At 34.6% G+C, this 22,134-nt stretch overlaps 1 protein-coding gene across 1 annotated transcript in view; it reads right to left on the minus strand.

The window, feature by feature from the left end:
• Positions 1 to 22,134, minus strand: part of LOC144441200 (uncharacterized) — a 53,834-nt gene that overhangs the window by 23,454 nt on the left and 8,246 nt on the right. The window contains exon 3 of the mRNA XM_078130751.1: positions 6,705 to 7,051. Coding sequence (XP_077986877.1) covers positions 6,705 to 7,051 — 347 coding nt within the window. The remainder of the gene's footprint in view (positions 1 to 6,704; positions 7,052 to 22,134) is intronic.

Raw genomic sequence — 22,134 nt, forward strand, 5'->3', positions numbered from 1 at the left:
AATCTATGCAAATTTTACCAGATTTCTCCTTCTGTTACCGGGGTTACCAATCAAGATTATGGTACAAGGTACGCAAACATTTAAGTTTTACAAGATTTATCCCTCTGTACCAGGGTTCCACACCAAATTAACAAGGTATTGAAATCAATAAAAGTTTTACCATATTCAATGTCATTTCCACTGGTACCCTACGTGTATGGCCTATGTTTAAATAATGGGGTTTCAAAATCTTAACAAAGCACTGCTGAGGGGTTTTGAAATCACATGACCATTCTAAAAGTGATAGCCACTGTCCCCACCACATTACTCTCAGTTTTGGGACTTAAAAAGTTTTACCTAGTACAGAATTAATTGAATTGCTTACTTTACTTCAACTTTAGCGGTACTTTTAGTTTCAAAATCATTAGTATTGTCATCTTGAGTAGCCATGACATTGAACATGATAGTGAGTGCTAAATGCAGTATTTTTTGTCTAAGTTGATAAAATGCATCTAAGTTCATCAGGTTGTTTTTATCACCAGTGTACCCCACTAAAAGTAGTATGGTACAAGGTAAACTAAAGAAATCTCGTACAAGGTTTGCCAGATTTCAGCCTGTCTGTTATCAGGTCTCAAACCACAAAGCAGTTTAATATGAAAAGAATTTATCTGTTATTATTTATTTCTTGTAAAAAAAAAAAAAAAAAACCCACGCTACATGTGTGTCTCAGTGCATTGTACAGACAGGAATAAAATCAGCACCAAGTATAAAACCGACCCATTAGTAGGATAATTTACATTGTATAAAAACCGACAAGTTAAAATCAATCACTTCCAACAAAACCAACCAGTTAAACTAAATTACTTGAAATGTTGTCTAAAAAGATGCGTCTTTAAACTACATTTAAAAATGTCAACAGTCTTTGCATTTCTTATTTGCAATGTAAGTGAATTCCAAACCTAATGACGCACAATATCATAATGACCCATACATTTCTAATTATAAACAGATCTCAGCGTAACGTTGTTATGATGAACAATATTATAAGATTCAAAATAATAGTGAACAGGCAGTGAAGGAATCCGTTTACAGCTAAGCATCCTCATTGAACATAGACAGAGAGTGATACAAACTTCCAGGCACCTATGACCCTTTTATCAGGCTCACATGTCCATAAGGTCACATGTTTTGAATTGTGGTCAATCTGTTGAGAAAGACTGAAGTATGCAGTCGAAAATTTCAGGTAAGAATTTTCAAGTTTGCCTTCAGGACGAAAGTTTAATTCGATACAAGTTATTTATTACAAACACATTTCAAATTTATTGCTCTTATATTCCGACAATTCCATAGTAAACTTTATTTTCATTAATGTGAAAAACACACCCCCCCCCCCCCTACAGAAATATTATCCTAGTATGGTGTATCCTTTTACCTAATCTATCTTCATCCAAGCTGACTTACGTTTAATTTGCTTTAAAGTGACATTATATCACTGCTAAATAAAGTATTCTACAATACAACCTTCTTACTGGTCTGTCCTTGTTTTACAAACACCCTTTACTCTTTAGATTAGCGGTGGAAGTATTGTATTACACACATCGCTGTAGGCATAGCTTATATTCTGGAACACTATGCAGACAGTATAATTACACAACTAAACAGTCTCACTCAGCTGTCCCTTCATTTTCTCTGTCCTGTGGAATATTTACACAGCATGTACACCTACAAAATTGTAGACAATGCAGACAAAACACAAGAAATGACATGTCAAGCACTCAAATACTGGCAGTACAAATGGACAATCTCAGTATCTGACTAATATTTCATTTTTTGATGGCAACTCTTTCTCAGTCTGTGCTGGTGAGATTGCTAAAAAAGCCAAAAATTAGCATATCTTAAAAATCTACATTCACTATCCAAGATGGTGGAGGGCATCGTACTGTGATGTGCTATCTCAAGGTGGCATAAATATTGGGCAAATTTTTTAATGTACTTCCAACATCCTAGTCTAGAAGTTACTCGTCTTGTACTATTCACAGTATCAAATCACAAGTTCTCTCTTTACTCCAAGAAATTCAAAGCCATGGATAGCCTGTAGACTACCAATATCCAAGATCAGCATCATACCATGCTAATATCTAACTGTAGCTTCAAAAATGAATTGTATATTTTTATTTATGTCATGAGCAATGTAATACTTCTCAGAGAGTCAGTTGATGCCAATATTTGTTAGGGAGATGGTTGCAATATTCTTGTGTTTATGCGATGGTTACATTTTGCTCAATGCTGTATACTTATTTGCAGGACTGAGAATAAAGAAAGCAATTGAATCCTGCAGTTACAGTCTGCAAGCTGGACTACCTAAGTACCCTAAATTACTGTGAACCCCAACTGTCTGCAAGAAGTAACCATTGGCAAACCTTGCATTCAGTTGTCTACATTGTCAATCATCACAGTATGATGTCAAACCTGATACGGATTCATGTACAAGTCTGTCATATCATGTTATCTACAACATTGTACATGGACTTCACACTGAACACCATTAGCATTGAGTATCTTTTACTATCTGTGTCTGCTTATCACAGCAGTTACAGCTTAGAGTCAAGTTGTATGGGCTCTCACCTCTCCCTCACAAGTCATGTGGAGATTTTTGGCTCTTGCCCCTCCCCTCATGAATTATCTGGGGATTTTTTTCTGTTAGCAAATATTATATTCATGATAGCTTTAGAACCAGGTATTACACTGCATCTATTACATATGATGGCAGGAGGTTTACAATATCATTCTGCAGTATTTGAGGCTGGAATTTCCTACAAATGTTGAACCTCAATTGGTTTCTTTCAAAACTGACACAACAGCAACAATTCAAAGAACTAACAAATACATGTATGTAAACATCAGAACACGTACTTCAGAAACTCTACCACATGAATCAAAGATCTAATCTATACGGATAAAAATTTCAAAAATTCTATCAAAAAAATACAAAATTTGAGAACCAAATCAAAATGTGATGATCTAAAAGATGAATGGATTGAACAAAATATGCTTTCACTGAGTGCTGTAGGTAAAATTTACAACCTGTATCCATTCCGTACTTTACTGAGATTCCATACGAAGTTCTGGTACAGAATATGGAAATATATGTAAATTTTATATCTACTACATATAAACAATACGGTCAAAAACGTGCATGTGGTAAAAATAGCTCACAGTTACAGAGTCACTGTGGTTTTCAGATTGGAATCCTGGCTAATGATAAAATGCATAATAGTGAAAGAAGATTCCACGGGTGAAACTGAAGAAAGATCTATTGTATGGATATCTGACTCCCTTGTTGTTGTTACTAGAAAAAGCCATCCATGTATACGTACATGGTTGTCATATTTGTGGTTGCTATGGCTACAAAGTCTGGTCCCATACCACAGTTATTTAAAAATGTCATCCGCATTTATCTCTGTACTTAGGGAAATTCTTTATCTGTGCTAACATAAACACTAGGGACCCAAGTTGACATTTACTTGATTTGTTGAACTTACCGAGAACATCAATTATAATAGAATTTCTCTAACGTTATTTTTCATTACATTTCATCTCATATAACCTTTTACACACACACACACACACACACACACACACACACACACACACACACACACACACACACACACATACACATACACACACACACACATACACACACACACATACACACACACACACACATACACACACAAACATACACACACCCTCCCACACACACACACACGCACACATACACAAACACATACATATGTATATAACATCATTAATACATATATTTATATACACATATAACATACGCAGTGTACATATATATAATTTTTAAAACTGTCATATATATAACTCATATAAATGAAGATATACATATATACAGTATGTCTAGTATATATATCATTAAAATATACACTATAGACACATACATATATATTATAATTTTAAAAATATGTAAAAATTAAATTATATATATCTATAGTCTGGATTGCAATGTGGTCTCTAAAATCACAAATTGTAGCAACACCGTATAGGGACTAGACTAATATATAAATAGTATAATATTTTGCAAATTACACATGGAATACTGTCAAAATGGTTCACTTGAATTTGAAAAAAAAAAATTATTTCTGAAAATATTCATTTACCGAAAGTATTATTTTCTGTGCGTGTGAAATTCAACAATTACTACAGGACAAATTCTGATTTAACTGCACCACAAACACAGTTATCACGTTATTATTTGCCTCAAGTAATATAGATCCAACCACAAAAATTAGATTTAAAAAGAACTTTCAACCTGTGTCCACTAAAAGTAATTGCATTAGTATATGTCTACATTTTTACTCTAAATTTGAAGATTATTGCTTTCAAATATGTTAAATAAATATGGACTTAACTAAATTGTAAAATTTAATTCTTGAAAAGAACTTAACCTGTCTACAGAAACTTATTACATTAGTACCGGGTACATGTCTATATATAAATTTCAAATGTTTGTTTTTGTACTTTTAGTATTAATGCCGTCAAACATGTTAAATAAATGAAATTTTAACTAAATTGTGAGTCTGGTTTTACGCAAGAACTTTAACCTGTCTACTAAAAGTAATTACATTAGTATTATTTTATAAAATTTTGATTTTGATTTTGATTGTTTTAATTTTGACATGTGCTGAGGAAAGATGAGAGAGAAGAAGGAGTGAAGAGGGCATGGAATCTGGAGGTGGATAGAAAAAGAGGGAGAAGGCGACCACAGCTGACATGGAAGAGTATGGTGGAAGGACAATGTAAAAAGATTGGATTAAACATCAATGACTATGCGAACAGGCAGAAATGGAGGAATGTGATTGCCACATGGAAAGAAGGACAGTCAGTGACCCCCCCCCCCTGCCAGGGGGACGAAATCGACTTCAATTAATGATGATGAAGATTTTTTTTTTGTCCTTTTTTTTGTATTTTGTGTTTGAAATTTATCAGTATTGCCATCAAACATGTCAAATAATTGAAATTTTAAACTGAATTGTAAATTTGATTTGACACGAGAACTTCACCATGCCTACACTGAAAGTAATTGTATAAGTGTGGTTTTTACACAAAATGTAAAACTGTACTAGCCGACCGAAAGTACTCACATTAGTACGTCTAAAAATAGATTCTTGACTGCTTGTTTTTGTCCTTGCAAAAATTAGCAGTATTGTCGTCAACACTGTCAAATAAATGAAATTATAAACTAAGCTCATTAAGTCTGACTGGCACACGAACTTTAACCTGTCTACCAAAAGTAATTACATTAGTGTGGGTTTTTTAATTTTCATTTTTTTTTGTATTTGTTGTATTTTTGTGCAAAAATGTAGCCATATTGCCATCAAAATTGTCAAATAACTGAAATTTCAAACTAAACTGTGAATTTGTTTCCACACAAGAACTTTAACCTGCCTACTGCTGTGCTAGAGGCAATTAAATTAGTGCAAGTGTGTCTATCCATATGTTAAGTATAGCTCCCTGTTATCAATGATAAAATGTAGAGATTGTGATAAAATGTGGCCGTAATAAAACCTGTACTAAAACATGCACTATAATTTGTACGTGATTTGACTAGCAGTTTGCTATGATGGACTAGACCATAAAACCAATGATTGCTCTCTGTCTCCTGAAACCTAATTACGTTGAGTATGTTTTGTCTTTATTTTTGAAGGGAATGAAAGTACTCATTAAAAGCTCTATTAGAATTAGGTTGAAGTTTACACAAGAAAACAGTTATTGGGCAGAGCTGTAGGAAATGTTGACCCAGAATAGACGATTAATCCTGTGTAATACTTACGGCTCCACTGATATAATAACACAAATATTTAAAAACCTGGAATTGAAATCTTGAACTTTGAAACCCTTATGTTTTAATTCCACTATCTTGCTTTTTATATCAATATCATATCATTGATACAGTAAGGATTAAGTACAACCATACCATTCACGATTAACTTTTCTGACCCCCAAAAAAACTACTTTTGTTGCCCAAATTTGAATCTTTAATTCAACGACCCATTGACATTTTACATTTGATATCTTTTATACTTATGTCCCAAAATCTTAAAATCTAATATTTTAATGAAACTTTTGATTGAAAGAAAATATTTCTACACTTTTGCTGCCTTAGGTTCTAAGCCTTATTTATATCCACTGAAACCTTATACTGCAATAACAATTTTTTTATCAAAAGAAAGAATTTGACAATTAACTTTTATGCTGTCTGTATTTGTATTTCCCTCGTTGCATTTATAGAAAACCGTCAATTTTTCTGAGAAAGCAATTAAATATTGTTATTACTTTCAGCAAGAACAACAATTATCATAAAAAAATATTTTAAATCATCTACGTTCTGGCACATTAATTATTGATATTTCAGATAATATTAAAATATTATGAATAATAATTACCAGGAATAAGGAAATGTTTTCATATTTAGTCTCAGTTCCCGTAAAATAATTATACAATGTTTAGAACTATTTTAAGGTCCCTAGTTTGTCTCATCTAATGACTATGTGCCAGACATTTAAAATAACACTTCCATCTCACATGATGGCTAATGGTTTCAGCAGATGAAAAGCTTGGCAAAGCTGAATTAAAGTGGTTAATTTCAAAGTATAGAATTCAAAGTTTAGAATAAAAAATTTAAAAAAAAATTAATTTACCTGTTTTCCATGAGGGGGCTCAAAATCAAGTGCTTGCTGTAAATGAGCTCCCCCAATGGTATGACGTCGATTGAATTCACTGCTTGATGCGATGGATCCACTTGGTCGTTTAGTTTTCACGGAGTGTCCATTTCTTGTCTTGTCACTATCAGGACCCGGAGGTGTGTCGAAGCTACCACTTTCACTACAACCACTTCTTACACTGCGGTTATCACTGCCTGTTTTCACACTCTCAGTCTTGGGTGTTGTCTTGGGTGTCGTCGTGTCTACATCCACGGGGCCATCGGCTTTACCAGCACTGCTTGTTACTTTATGACTTTCTCCATTTGTCTTGGGTTCTGCTGATTCTACATCAGTCGAATGAAAGTAGATATCAAAGGTCAAAGGTCATATAATATGGAGGAATGTGATATGACAAGCAGGGTTGCTATGCGGCTACTGAAATGGACATAGCAAGACACAAAATATGACATCAAAGATAGATTACTTGGCAGATTTTCAAAAAAAAAATTTCACTCACTCACAGACAAACAAACATACAAACAAAAATATGAAATCAAGACATTGGAAATTCATGCTGCATAAACTTTGTAAATAAAAGATAAGCTTATAAATATAGTTTAAAATTGTTTTAACTACGGGTGAGTGTGTTACATAAGACATGTTGAGTAGTTCACCCTGTGCTTGCAAGGCCTCTTGCTGTAACAACATTGACAGAATGCGTGGAATTTGCCATCAGATTTACCCAGATTATGAAGAATTGCTCTTACTCAAGTCAATTCATGTATCAACTTACTCAGCTATTTACAACACTGTACATATCAATATCTTAGAAATGAAAGAGTAGAATTTGTCTTTCACTGGTAAAAGCTATCACTTGCTATAAAATCTTAATTAGGGACTGATTACAGGTTTTACACACACACTATTTACAAGTCAGTATGAATGGTCTAGACACAGAATTATAACTTATGTAATATAAACCATTGTTGTTATGTCATTTCATGATCCTATGTGGTCATAAAGACCATCCTAAAAATTCTGTTTATACACTAAACCCACAACAGCAACTGAGATCTGTACAGTGCCAGCCAGTACATGTACAGTGCCAACCAGTACATGCAGTACAGTCACTGACTTAGGTTGGACTGTCAGGCAGTATGATGATTTGAAATACTGCCCTCTACAGTTGGTTTCTGGAAGTGTCATGAATTTTTCACAGAAAGGTCAGCATTGGGCAAGCATGACTCTTCATAATGTGTATGTATATGAATTTATCAAGTCTATGATGGACACCAAATTACATCATTTATTGTGGATGATGTCATGTGTTGCAGCACAATTCTGTTAGTTTTTTCACAAAATGGCCCACATCCTCAATTCATCATGTTAGTTTATGGTCCTATTGTTGAAAGTTACATAGTCTAACTTGACCCGGGAAATTGACACGCAAATTTTTTTACTGTAAAAAGACATCTAGTTTCACAGATATGTCAATTTGCGCCTTGACTTGACTATAAAATCATCCCAGCATGAACAGATTCATGTGCTGTTCCTCTACGATTCTACTAAAATGACAATTTCTGGATGGCCTCAAAAAATACGCCATCATGAAACATTGAAAAATGTTCAGATTCTGACTACACCCAGCTTGTGAAGGTAAAATTTCTGTCACACAAATAATTCTGAACTAAAAAAGCACCTGGTGACTATTTGTTGTTTTAACACTATTTATGAAGTGATTTCAAATGATAATATTCATTTTGTTAATAAAGCAGGTGCTTGGTACTCCCCAGTCCTGTTAAATGTACCTTGTTCCCAGGCCGGCCGTGACATGTGAAAAATGGTGAGTGAAACAAAGTATGACAAAGGTCTCTATAAATCATGGGAATATTTGTTAAATACACATATCATTCTGGGTATTACTGCAACCAATTTTCAGTCATCATTTATAATTCACAGTGATATATTTTCATCCCTGATTTAACAAGATTTGCAAGGAATATATGCAACTTTGCTTTTATGTCTAAATCATTTTTGACAATATTGTAAATCATATTTTTGATATCTGATTTAAAATGACGTATATTATTCCAACCTACGATGAAACCAAGATATGTTAATACAGTTACAAAAATTACCATTATCCTGTTTATCTAATTTTGGCGGCAAAATATTTTGGAGTGAGGAGGTAGGGAGGGGCCAGACAAAGCAAAAATTGTGTTATTCCAACTATCCAACCTCACCTAGTTTCTCCCAATTGACTAAAAAAAAAAATTTATATTCATATATCTATACATTTTTTTGTAGTCTGCAAAAAATGTCTTGAAAATCAGAAATATGAAGAAGTAAAAAGACAGAAATGTCAGGAATCCAAAAACAGACATTAGAAAAGCTCTAAATACATCACCCCACCTGTTCATTAAAAGGTATGTAACTTTAAACTGTAACCACAATTTTTTTTCTGGTTGGCCTAACTACAGAATTATCAGTATGTATGCAACAGCACATTACTCAATGAATGGTTTGACATCTAAGAAGATGACAGACTCCCTTGGCAATTGTACCATACTATTTTAAATAAATCATTTCCACTGGGAAATAACTACAAATTGTCACAGCGAGAACCTACACATCAAACTTCTGCATGGATACACAGTGAACGGTTGACACAGATGTGCATATACACATACATACATACATACATGTACGTACATACACACACATAATAGTTTGTTACCATCACATACATGGATACACAGTAAATGAGAGACAAATGCACACACACACACGCACGCACATATACATGCATGCACGCACACACACACACACACACACACACACACACAGAGTTCCCGTTATGCAGTATGTCACATATGGATGTGAATGAGAGACACAGATGTACCAGCCATTGATGTCTACATTACACACCATACTACATGTACCTGTTTGTCTCTAATGTCACATAGATACATCATTCTATTATCATGATTACAGTTGGAAACAGCGACCAGCCATGCATACTAAACGAGATGATGTTATCATGATACAAGCTAAATTAATTGAATGAAGCATCACAAATGTATGTGTACATAAACTTTATCAATCTATAGAGTAGTCTAGTTCCTACATGACGCATTGCGATTACTACGATCATCTCCACTCACGTATAGGCAAAGTCATTATTCTAGCACAGAAATCTGTGCTACACCACTGAGCAAATGGTAAACAATGCATGTCAGTGGTATAATCCATTACAAATTGACAGGCAGTTGAATTTGGTTAGTTCCTTTAGACAATTGCTCATTAACCGAACTCCACCTCCCCAGTCTGAAACTAAAATAAAGTGGGAACGCAATAAAGTCATCACGTTTATATGAATATAGTCGGGGGTAGCACAGATTTCTGTGCTAGGGTAAGGACTGGTGGAGGGGTGTCTCTTTCTAACAGGATACAAGCTGCAGACCAGAGTAGCCTTGAATAACAGACATGTAATTTTGTTGTGGATCAACATATGTTTTCTCATGAGTCACCAGATAGTACGGTATATGGGAACAACAAATTACATGTGTTACTGATACGTCAAATTGGCTTGGAAGTCGCCAAGAGACTTGCTGTTGGCTTTCTAATCTACAAATCCTCCAGTAATGGAAATGATTGCTAGGTTTGTAAACCAATGATGAGCCTGTAGGCTAGCTTAGAGGGCACTGTGGGACAATGATGTGTACATTGTATATACAATATATTGTTCCATGAAGAGTTGATACGTTCATAACATGAATTACCAATATGTCGAAATATACCCCTAAATTAACCATAGACTGAAAAATATGTTGTGTTGCTCAGTCCCATCAGGCTTCTAAACCAAGTCATACAATGTCATGAATGTAGACAAGTGTGGTATGAATTAATCTTACAGACTAAATTACCCCCCCCCCCCCCTCCACATTTTGTCAAGTTGCTCACTTTTTACAAAATGTACAGAAGTCTGGTGTGGATAGATCTAAACATACATGTATTCATGTAATCAATATATCCTATATTTCTGCAGTCTTGTAAACACAGGTAGTAATCTTTCCATAGCAAACTTTGCCAATCTCAACATCTACCTTTTTGTCAAGGGGGAAAGTTCAGCTTTTCAATATTTTATGAAGTACAGTCAAGAGGCAGACACACACACATGTATGTGTAGTACAATATTTGTCTAACCTTGTACACAGTGGATGTCTTGGTAACATAAACTATCAATCTTTGACACTTAACATAATCAACCCCTCTTTTTTGGTGAGCTGAGGGTTTCCAGAGAGAGGGTCTCAAGATATAGAACACATATATTAATGTTTTACAATATTTGTCTAAGCGTTGTAAATATGTAAAGTAACATCGGCCATGTCATTATATCTTAGCTGATCATAATATAATCCCAAACGTTATCAGACTTTACCATCAATTATCTCCTGTAATGTACCCCTAAAAGCACTTTACTAGCTTGCCTATATCTAAGTTGATCTTTTCAATAGCTTTGTACACCATTACTGTCTGTCTAAAGTATGCAATGACAACTTTATTGTCTACCAGGTGAACCCCTTCAAGGTTTTTTTTACCTTGTGCAATGAACAGATATGCATTATATACAGAGTTGTTAGGGGATGCTGTCAAATATTCCACCGAGATGTCACCTATATAACCTTCACAACTTAGCGACAGTACATCCAATTTTACTATCTTCAACTCTTACAAGCCTTCAATCAAAGACATAGTCCCCCCCCCCTCAACTTGTGTGTTAATGTATTGTGTAAGATGACTGGCAAGTTTAACATGGAAATGCTCTATTGGATTTTCCAGGGGTGTAAATATTTGTAATGTTGGCTTTTCAGTATAATTAACAAATAATATTTGGTTGTCTTAATAAGTGTACAGCTAGAATGTAACCCTTTCTCTTTCTTCACCTTGAAAGTGTTTGTCAAGGTCAAAGGTTATGGTCTCAAGTGTACAGCTAGAATGTAACCCTTTCTCTCTCTTCACCTTGAAAATGTTTACCAAGGTCAAAGGTCATGGTGTCATAAGAAAGCTCATCATTGATAATGTGCGGGTAGACACTTGGATGGTGTTGTTATGTATCAAACTTCTGGAGATAACATGCAAAATGTGCTTTTTATCACAAATATGACCTCCAATTTGCTATACAGATCAAGGTCATGAAGTGACTTGCATATGCCTCACATATACTCAAACCCAAGTCATGACTAAATATTATCAATTGAAATGTATGATTAAAAAAACTATGATGATAACCACAGTTTGGCTATTTGACCTTGAAGTACACTTTCAAGGTCAATGGTCAAGGTCTTTACAAGAAAGCTCATTTGATAACATGGGTGTAGACACTTGAATGAAGCCACTACGTATTACACCTCCAAAGTTATGGTGCATATTGTGAAATTAAAAAACAAATATGGCCGCCATTTGGCCATATTTGATTGTCACACAACAAAGTGATGAACATACATGTATATGGCTCACACAGTATGTTACATTTGTGCCAAGTTTGGTTGAAATGGCTCTGTGTATGCCAGAGATATAAGGGTGCATGTGCACACATGCACAGATGGACGCACGCGCGCATGGATGGATGACACCCAATGTAATAGCCCCTCCGGGTGGTGCCCACTGGGGGTAAAGACCAAAAACAGTATTTGCCAATGTCATCAAACTTCAAAGTATAACAGTTTATTTCATATTTTTTGCATAATGCTGACAATATTACAACTTTGTAATTGTAGACGTGTAAAACTAGGGGAGGTACACATATTACTCACTTCACTTTTTTAGAACTAAATATAGTGGCAATACCATCAAAATGATTATTATGTATTATTCATATAGTTTTGACAAGACAGGAAGAATGAAAGACTGACAAACATCAACAACTTGGATTGATACATTTTAAATCACAAGCTCATTTCAATTGATGACAAAAAAGTGCCATTTTTGTCATCGAAGTATAACTGTTTACTGCAAATTTTTCAGATTGTGAAAATCAGCACAGTTGTAAACTGCATCTAGGTGACCTACCGCTGTAACAGCATCTAGGTGACCCCCCGCTGCAACTGCATCTAGGTGACCCACTGCTGCAACTGCATCTAGGTGACCCACTGCTGCAACTGCATCTAGGTGACCCACCTAAACAATGCTCACTTCAATCATTTCCCTCAAATATAGTGCCAATGGCAACAAAGCACTAACGATTAATGAGCGTTTTTAATTTCATTCGATTATGACAAAATTATAGAACTAGAAATAACGGAATTGGATTAACGAATGCAAGATAAACATGCTAAGTAGAGGAATATGTGAAAAAGAGAATTTGCAATGTACTCAAATGTGATGATGAATAAACGAATACATAATAGAAAAGTCAAATGTGACCATAAATAAAAGAATATGAAATATAATTGTTGAATGTAGAATAATGTAAGACAAATCGGAATGCCAAATGTCAAATGCATGTGAAAGAAATAATACAGAATATAACAGATGTAAGAATACGCAAGTAAACGGGACATTAAAAAGAATGTGTAAATTTGGGCCTAGATTACACACTATAAACATCAGTAAACAAATACTGTAATGCAAAAATTGTAATATTTTCAACGTTTCCAAAATATTGAAATCTCATTTTCTGACGTGTGTAACTGAAATTCACCGTTGCAAGATGACAAATGTAGTATAATTTTCCTTAGTACCAATTACTGAGATTCTCTAATCATTGTTCAAAGATATAAACTTAAAATATTTTTCCCCGCATTCTACTTAAAAGTGACACCACAATACTATCGGTATGTCTGCCCAGTGGCTAAATATCATAAAAAATACCCTTCCCCGCAAACAGCAGATCATAAAAATTTGTCATGTTAACATGCGATGCTTTCAAATGTACGTAGCCATACGGTTGAACTGCATTCATTTATAACTGTATGTTTTATTTATAAATGAATGTGTTTGCGCACATAATGACAGGAAATTGGATACTTTGAGAAATTACAAAATGAATAATAACAATTTGACAAGGAGTTTATAACTTGAACGATTGATATACGTTCTCTTTGCACATAATTTGACCCTTTTCACTTTTGTAATCTCTCCCTAATTAATAATTTCATACAAAAACTCAACAACAGTGACTGCACATGTGTTACTAGTGTTACTACACTTTACCATTTATAATTTGCTTACATACATGTAAGCTTGACATTTATATTTTTGGGTACAACACTTTCTACAAATAAAAGTCTTCCTGTTCAAAATTTTAAGTCCATGAACACAAATTTATCATATACATTTATTCAAAGGATTGGTTTGAATAAAAGTGCTACACCCTAGTTTAGGCCAAGAATAAAAAAGAATTGTTTCTGGTCGGCACATTTTGTCTAAAATGGTGCGACAACATGCTTTTTTTTCTTCGTCTTTTTTTTTTAAATCCTCAACAAACATGTCACTCAGTCTACTATTTATGACAGTTACAGTTCTCTTTATTTAGTACTTTAGAGCAAGTGTGTATGTGGGGCTGATGTCAATTGCTTGTTCATGATTGGGCTCTGCAGTTGTCTTCACCGAAGTAGGGAGGGTTATTTTTGGGTTTCAACTAAATTGTGAACATTTTAGTGTATGTATTAAATTGTGTTATCAATTCATTTCTAAATATAATATCCTGATAACAGGTTTAAGTACTACAAATACTAGGCCAATATCCCTGCATCTGCCTTCTTTGGTGTGATTGTCCAGCACATGCAGTCTGTAGATCTGGGGGGAAACACAAAAATAACCCTCCCTACTTCAGTGATGACAACTGTAGAGCCAATCATGAACAAGCAAATGACATCAAGCATACAGCAAGAATTCTCCCCTCCCCTACCCCCCCCCCCTCCTTCAGCATATACCCCTTTAATTTGACAACTACAGTATATTTTTTGTAAGTCCATGGCTTCAAACCATCCTTGTTTGCACCATCGTGTCTCTTCATAGCAACGGTAAAATAGGAGTCGCAAGGGAAAAAATACTCTGGCTTACGAGAATACATTGCAAAAATTTTACGATTTCTTTAGGACAGTTTCATAAATAGTTAAAATCCTTATCATAAACTGTGCTTGTGGCTACGGACAAACTCCCTCAGGTACATATAAAATATTACACAAAAATTTGACCAACACCTCAATTTTTTTATCACGTATGACTTAAATACATACATAATACTTAACTTCATTTTTTGATCAAAATCATCAAATGATGTCTTCATTTCTGCTTTCTGCTTAACTACACATTCAATAGGCCAGGCAAGGATTTATCAATTTGAAATGATAACACCTGACATTATAGAACAGTTGAATAATTAATGAAATTATTTCTTGTGAGTGAGGTGATCATGTTTATCCAGAGTCATCAATATTCTGACCATTTTTGTCTTTCTTTTTTTGGTCAAAATTCTTCCGGAATGTTTTTTTAAATAAGTAAAAAAGTCCATACCATTTTTTTCAAAACTGACATTTTAACGATTGAAACACTACACATAAATGAAAATTTTGCTTCCATCAGTTTCAACGGTACATTGCATTGTTTCAATATTATACTTAACATTTCAATGTTGATATAGTAACCTATAGCAGCCTAAACATTCAAGCTTCCATCAATATATTCTCATTTTTGTTTCTAGACATAACAATCCTGTGAAACATCAAGTACCAATATGACATGTACATATACCATACGCAGCATAATTTTTGTTTCAAATATAGCCTTATTTTGTTTTCAGAAAAAAAAGTCCACTATTGCATGTACATAAGTTCTAACAAAAAAAATTGTGTGGTTTTGATTACAAGTACATTCAATTTTAGAATATGGGGGTAGATAGATTTTTTATTCTATTTTTTCATACATTTTTTTTACATGTGAGTGTCTCGTTCAGGTAGTTATGTTATGGTCTCTGTGCTGTTTATTTCTTCTCATCAGATGTACAGCCATTACAGATGGGAAGAACAGTTTTATATTGTCTTTTTAAGTTGATGTCAGTTTCTGCCTCCACTATTCCTTGTGAGAGACTTCACAATTTTCGCAATTCTATCATTTTTTTCTCAAATACGTACAAATAAAAGTTAGCGTCGGTATGAAAAACTAGGTGGGGTCGGGTTAAACCGGAACCAAACAATAATTTTATTTTTGGCCTAATGGCCATATGCAGCCTACTTTTTGTTTTAATTAAAGGCAGCCTAAATTTTGTCTTCAGAACTAAAATATGAATCCCTTGAAACTCCACATCCACTATAACATTTATATAATGGCCATATATACACATTAACATACATTATTTAGATCACATAGGACTATAAATTTGTGTTATACATCATTTAACCATGCATGACATCAAATTGTTCTCATGGTGCATACATAAATTGCTGGGAGGTCAAAGGTCACGGTTAGTCATTAAGGTATCTACACCTGCTACTTCCCATCAAGCAGCCTGCCATCACAAAGCAGTACTACATTCTAAATTAGGAATCATGTCGCATAAGTGGCAATTTAAAATAAAATGGCTAATAACGTACCAGCTTAGGGTAAAAAAACTGCTAATAACAAACTTAATTTAATAGGGGGAAATTTTCTATCCAATACTTAACCTCTTCAGAAACAAGAATCAACTTTTCTTTATAGATCTTAAGATCAATTTTCTACCGGTACTTACCCGAGGCATATGTGGTTTGTTGAAGACAGTTTAAGTAATAAATGCCTATGCGTCTACTACCATACTACCGTACATGTTTAAAATGAGGGCATTGCAACCCTCCTATACACATCATTACTATGACAGCCTGCCCTTCTCCCCGTCTGTTACCATGACAACCCCCTCCCTCCCCCCAACATCTGTAGTTTCTGTGAAGTAATAGCACTGTCCTTTCTCTTCTGGAAAGCCCTTTAATGTATTGAAATAAATGGTTGGCTGGTCCGAGGTCACAAGTTTACTTGTACATTAATACTGTTACTTCAACTTACAATCCCACCCTCCCACCATCTACTGTTACCATGACAACCTCCACATCTGCCATTTCTGTGGTGACATAGCACTGTGTCTATTCTCTCCTGGAAAGACCCTTTAGTGTATTGAAATAAATGGTTGGATGGTCTGAGGTCACGAGCTAACCTGTACATTAATACTGTTACAACACCCCCTCCCCCATCTACTGTTACCATGACAACCTCCACATCTGCCGTTTCTGTGGCGTTTTAGCATTATAATGTGTTATAGTCTATTTTCTCCTGTAAAAAAAAAATTTCAATGTCTTGAGATAAATGTAGATATATATATATCATGTACCATCATTACATATACATGCATACACACCTCCCCATCTACTATTACCATGACAACCTCCACATCTGCTGTGTCTGTAAAGTCATTACTGTAAGACATGGCATAGTACATCATTAAAGTCTGCAGACAACAGTTTGACTAATGGAGTCTGACATAAACAATTCATTGAATCACTACATCATCTCAAATTATCAACTCTGCATTTACAATTTTTGATAATTCTTGTGATTTTTTTTTTCGTTTGTCGAAAGGATATAGCAAGTATGACTTTATTGAAATTTACAATTATGGAAAACTATTAAATTCTGCAGGATTCAACCTGATTTCAATTTTTTTGTGAAAAATTGATAGAATTTGACACATTTTTGTACTTCCGTTTGTTCGACCTACAAAAACTGCTGTTTACCACCACATGAAAATGAACCTGTCATATTCGATATCTTGGTATCGTATTCCATCAATCAAGAAGTCCAAGAATTTTGTCGATCAGCCAAACCTGTTCAAACATAAAGTTGGTTCACATCAAACCAATTACACATTCAAAAATGCAATATTCGTTGGACATCTTTGATGTTATTTTTTTGCTCATTATGAATCTGACGTAACATTTTGAATTTTACTGGCTCTGTGTACACAACAAGTATGTATTTAGTTATTGAAACATCTGTGAGGTTTGCACACAATATGGTGCAAGGCTGATTTCACAGACATTTCAGAAACACATTTTCTTTCAGAGACGGTGTACGACTTATAATATTTCAATATTTTAAATTTTTTTAAATAAATAATGTCTTAATTTTTATTGCCATTTTCTGAACAGTACATCTTGTACCACTCTATTTTATTATGCATACCATGACACTCTTAAAATAAACCCCATGACACTCTAAAAATAAACCACATTAATAAAGTGCATGTAACTGTTAATGATGCGGGCTTTGTGTGCAAGTTTAGACTTTTTATATAACTCTGTAAACTACTACCCTGGTAAACTTTTCAAGGATAATAACTCTGAGCAATATGGTCAAATTTGCCTTCCGGTGAATATAAGAATACCAAAACCTACATTGAATTTTGCACTATATTTTTTTTTCACCCAACAAGCAAACAACAACAACATTACCATCACCATCATAATCATCATCACTACCACCATCGTTATCACCATCGTTATCATCATCATCATCAGCATCATCATTATCATCACCACCAACACCACCACCACCACCACCATCCTCATCGTAATCAATGTTGTTGTTGTTATACAGTTATCATCACCACCACAACCACCATCACCACACCCACAAGCACCATCACCTCCACTACCACCATCACCATACCCACAACAACCACAACCACCACCATCACAACCACCACCATCACAACCACCACCATCCCAACCACCATCATAATCATCATATCCATTATAACCACCACACAAACCATACAATCATCACTGTCACTAACATTTCTGAACCAACTGAAACTAACAAACAATTAACAGAAAATCTAATAACAAACCTCACAATTTTCCAATACTTTATATTACCTGACAAACCCCAATTAATTGTACTGTAAACTTATAAAGACATTACCTACTTACAACCCCTGACAAAACTACTTCTATATCAACAATGGTGTGTGTACACAGAAAAGTAATTGAACAAACATAAATGTAGGGCCTTCCAATTATCAATGACTAACTGAGGGGTTTGATGACTGTATAAATGTGACAATCTGTGACACTTGACAAAACAATCATTCATACAACACACAGAAGTCCAAATGTCACCGTAGGTAATCAAAAAAACACAATTACCTAAATCTAATACTCTTCTCAGCTGCGCGATCCATCCCTAATTGATTTAACAAATTACTGCAGGATTTTAATTAAATCAACCAGTTTCTCTGATTGTGATACGTATTGTCGCGACGCTGTAAATTTAGTATGTACAACGACAGCTAAGAACAGCGGGTGATTTGCAGTAGTGTATAGCATGTATACACCCCCTTACTGCTCTCCGTCAATGTAATACTTTATTCTATTACGCAGAACTGATGACAGAACCGTAGATTGCACTTTAGATAGGCGACTATTCAATATTCAACCCTCATACCTGTCATTACACAAAGCCTAAAAAGTCTGAAAAGCACAAAATGTGAAAAGGACAATAAAAGATCTTGATCAGTTGGAAATCGGGAAGGCTCTACTATTCCGCCTTCTCATTCACGTCTGAAAATCAATATCTCATTGAGTTTCACAGCTGTATACCTTGAACTTTACAGGCTTTACTCACGCACTATATATGCTGCTTGCACATCACACAGATTATACAGTGCACAATGTTTATGAATTGGTGTATTGTCTGGTTAGCTTTATTTCAGACTCTCTTTAATACCCATCTCCTCTCACTGCCTTGCTACTTTCACTAAATAGTCTTAATATACAAGTCTGACCATTTGCTATAGACTGCGAAGCCAATCTTGAACTCAATAGTTATGATAATCCACAAATGGCGAATGTCCTTTCAGTTCGAGAGTAGCGAATGTAGCGAACTCGCTAGAAGAGGATTATAAACCAATACTGCGATGTTTTGGAATTTATTGGTACTGAAAAAATTATGTCACAATTGCTACAACCTGTTTTTGTAGGTGGAATGATATACATATTTCTAATATGAAAAAAACAAACTCCATAAAGTTCATAAAATTAATTCACACATTGAAGTTGTACTAAAGTCAACTTTACAACTTGATTTCTAGCAGGTGGAACACGTATAATTGTATACTTTAATATGGAAATACCAAAGTCCATAAAGTTACAAACTGTGCTCCTTAAAAATCACATTTCACCTGAAGTCAACTTCATAACTTGATTTCTAGCAGGTGAAATAAGAAGTGTATTTTGATATGAGAATACCAAAGTTCATCAAGTCCCGAACTTAACCCTAATCCTGCCATGGCACTACTAACTGTCTTTTACATGGAGTTGACCTAAAAAGAAGGTTAAATTCACATTTCAATGGACAGCTAGCTATAGACTCATTGTCAGTTTTCAATACATTCATACATGATTTGAAAGCTAACAACAAGTCTGTGGGCTAATGGAAGGTCAACGTTAGGACTTGAATATATATATTTATACAGATGATAAGTGTTCTTCAAAATTATCACATGGAGAAAGACAGAACAACCTATTAAAATTTATCTGCATGTACCACAGTTTATGCAATCCTCAACATGGCTACAAACCAGACACTAACCCACAGACAATGTCTTGTCCTGTCTGGCACGAGGCAAACAAATGTCTGACCTAGCAAACAGAGGATGACGTAAAGTGCCATCTTTTATTTGTAACCTCTACCTATCTTTGTTTCATTAATCATTCATAGATTAGACTAGACATAGACAACACATGATTTAGGTTGTGTCCATTTGTCAGTGATACAATGTAAAATATCAGTGGCTAAGTGGCAAAAGTATTCAGAGTATTTTACTAATATGAACGTGACAATTATATGACTTTGATCAATCTTACCTTTCAGGTGTGCGTGTGTTCTAACTTTAACTTTTTTTCTGGAGGAGTCATTCTTTGCGAGCCAATGCAATTTCCTGTTTTCTTCAGGGAGAAATTGCGTTAACATTGTCGCAAGAATTTGAATGATTTTTTATACAACAATAGGACTCATCTACAGTTAGTAACAATATGATACAATTTCATAAAAAATAAACACTTCATCATTTTGTATACACATGTCAATGACAGTGACTCACAATTGCATAACGTGCGTAATGATGTCATGTGAGGGGAAAGAATTTCATTATTTATGGCTTTCGTTCCACGTGCAAACTCTGTTGTACATCTTCACACCTTTACCCCGTTGCAATGAAAAATGACAGCAATTCATAGCCACCTGGTTCATCCTAATAAGTTGATATGCAACATTTTGAAACATTACGGTCAGATTTTGTCTGTCAGGTGGACAAACGTAAAACACTTAGCAGTAAAATTTCAAAAAGTTCATAAAATTTCAAAAGTTCACAAATACTTTACAATCAATAGCAGTCAGACATGCTAATTTCATTTCATTTTTTTTTCTAAATTCTTTAATTGTTATCAGCACACTGCAAATGTGCTACCATTTAGAAGGTTAACAGCAGTTTTTTTAAAAATTCTAATAAAATCACAGTCTACAACTTCCACTAAGGCTTTTAGCAAGCAACTATTTGTAAATCAAACAAATGCTAAAATAGAATGTTTGCCAATACTTTTCTATCACGCAACCTGGTTAAACCATTTGAAAAATTAGGCCAACTTTTCATCCTCACTAACCCTGTCCCCACATGGAATTTTTTTAATTAAATCAAAGTCGGTTCTCCAGCCCCAACATGCACTAAAACTAGTCTAAACCAATTTAGTTGAATCGGTTCAAAACCATTTGCAAGGAGTGGTTTTGAATAATTTCAAAGCAAATCAGTTCAAAACCAACGCAAACGCAAAAGTGAATCGATTCAAATCCATTCCTTAGTCATCTTGTGGGCACAGAACCAAATTTTGAATCAATTTTAATAACTGAATCGATGGGTTTCAAATCGATTCAGGTGGGGACAGGGCTAATGTTAGTCTATCTGCTAGACCTCGGATGTTCTTCCGATAGAATACGACACACGCCCGAACATCGCTATCGACAAGCCCTCACTGCGAACTTCGTTCACTTATAGTATCGAAAGAAAGCCCGAACGTCTAGCAGCAAGACTAGGCTAATGTCTGACTGATTGCTGCAACTCACAAAAAGCCTAACGAGGCAACATATTAATGATTCACAGAGAAAAATAACTTTATAAACATTTATTTAGCTATATATGTATTTATATATGCATAGATCTTGGGTCTATATGACTTGTATAAATAACTTGAGGTAAAGAGTAAAACTTGAGTGTGCCAAACTCAGATCTTAAAAATATCTTTCCTGTAACAGACCGGTTGAAGCCTCTGAAAATCAGTTCCATCAATGTACATGTGGCCTCTATCTTAACATCCCAAACCCTAATGTTACTTGTCTTCTA

The sequence above is a fragment of the Glandiceps talaboti genome, chromosome 10, assembly GCF_964340395.1.
Source record: "Glandiceps talaboti chromosome 10, keGlaTala1.1, whole genome shotgun sequence".
Classification (NCBI taxonomy): domain Eukaryota; kingdom Metazoa; phylum Hemichordata; class Enteropneusta; family Spengelidae; genus Glandiceps; species Glandiceps talaboti.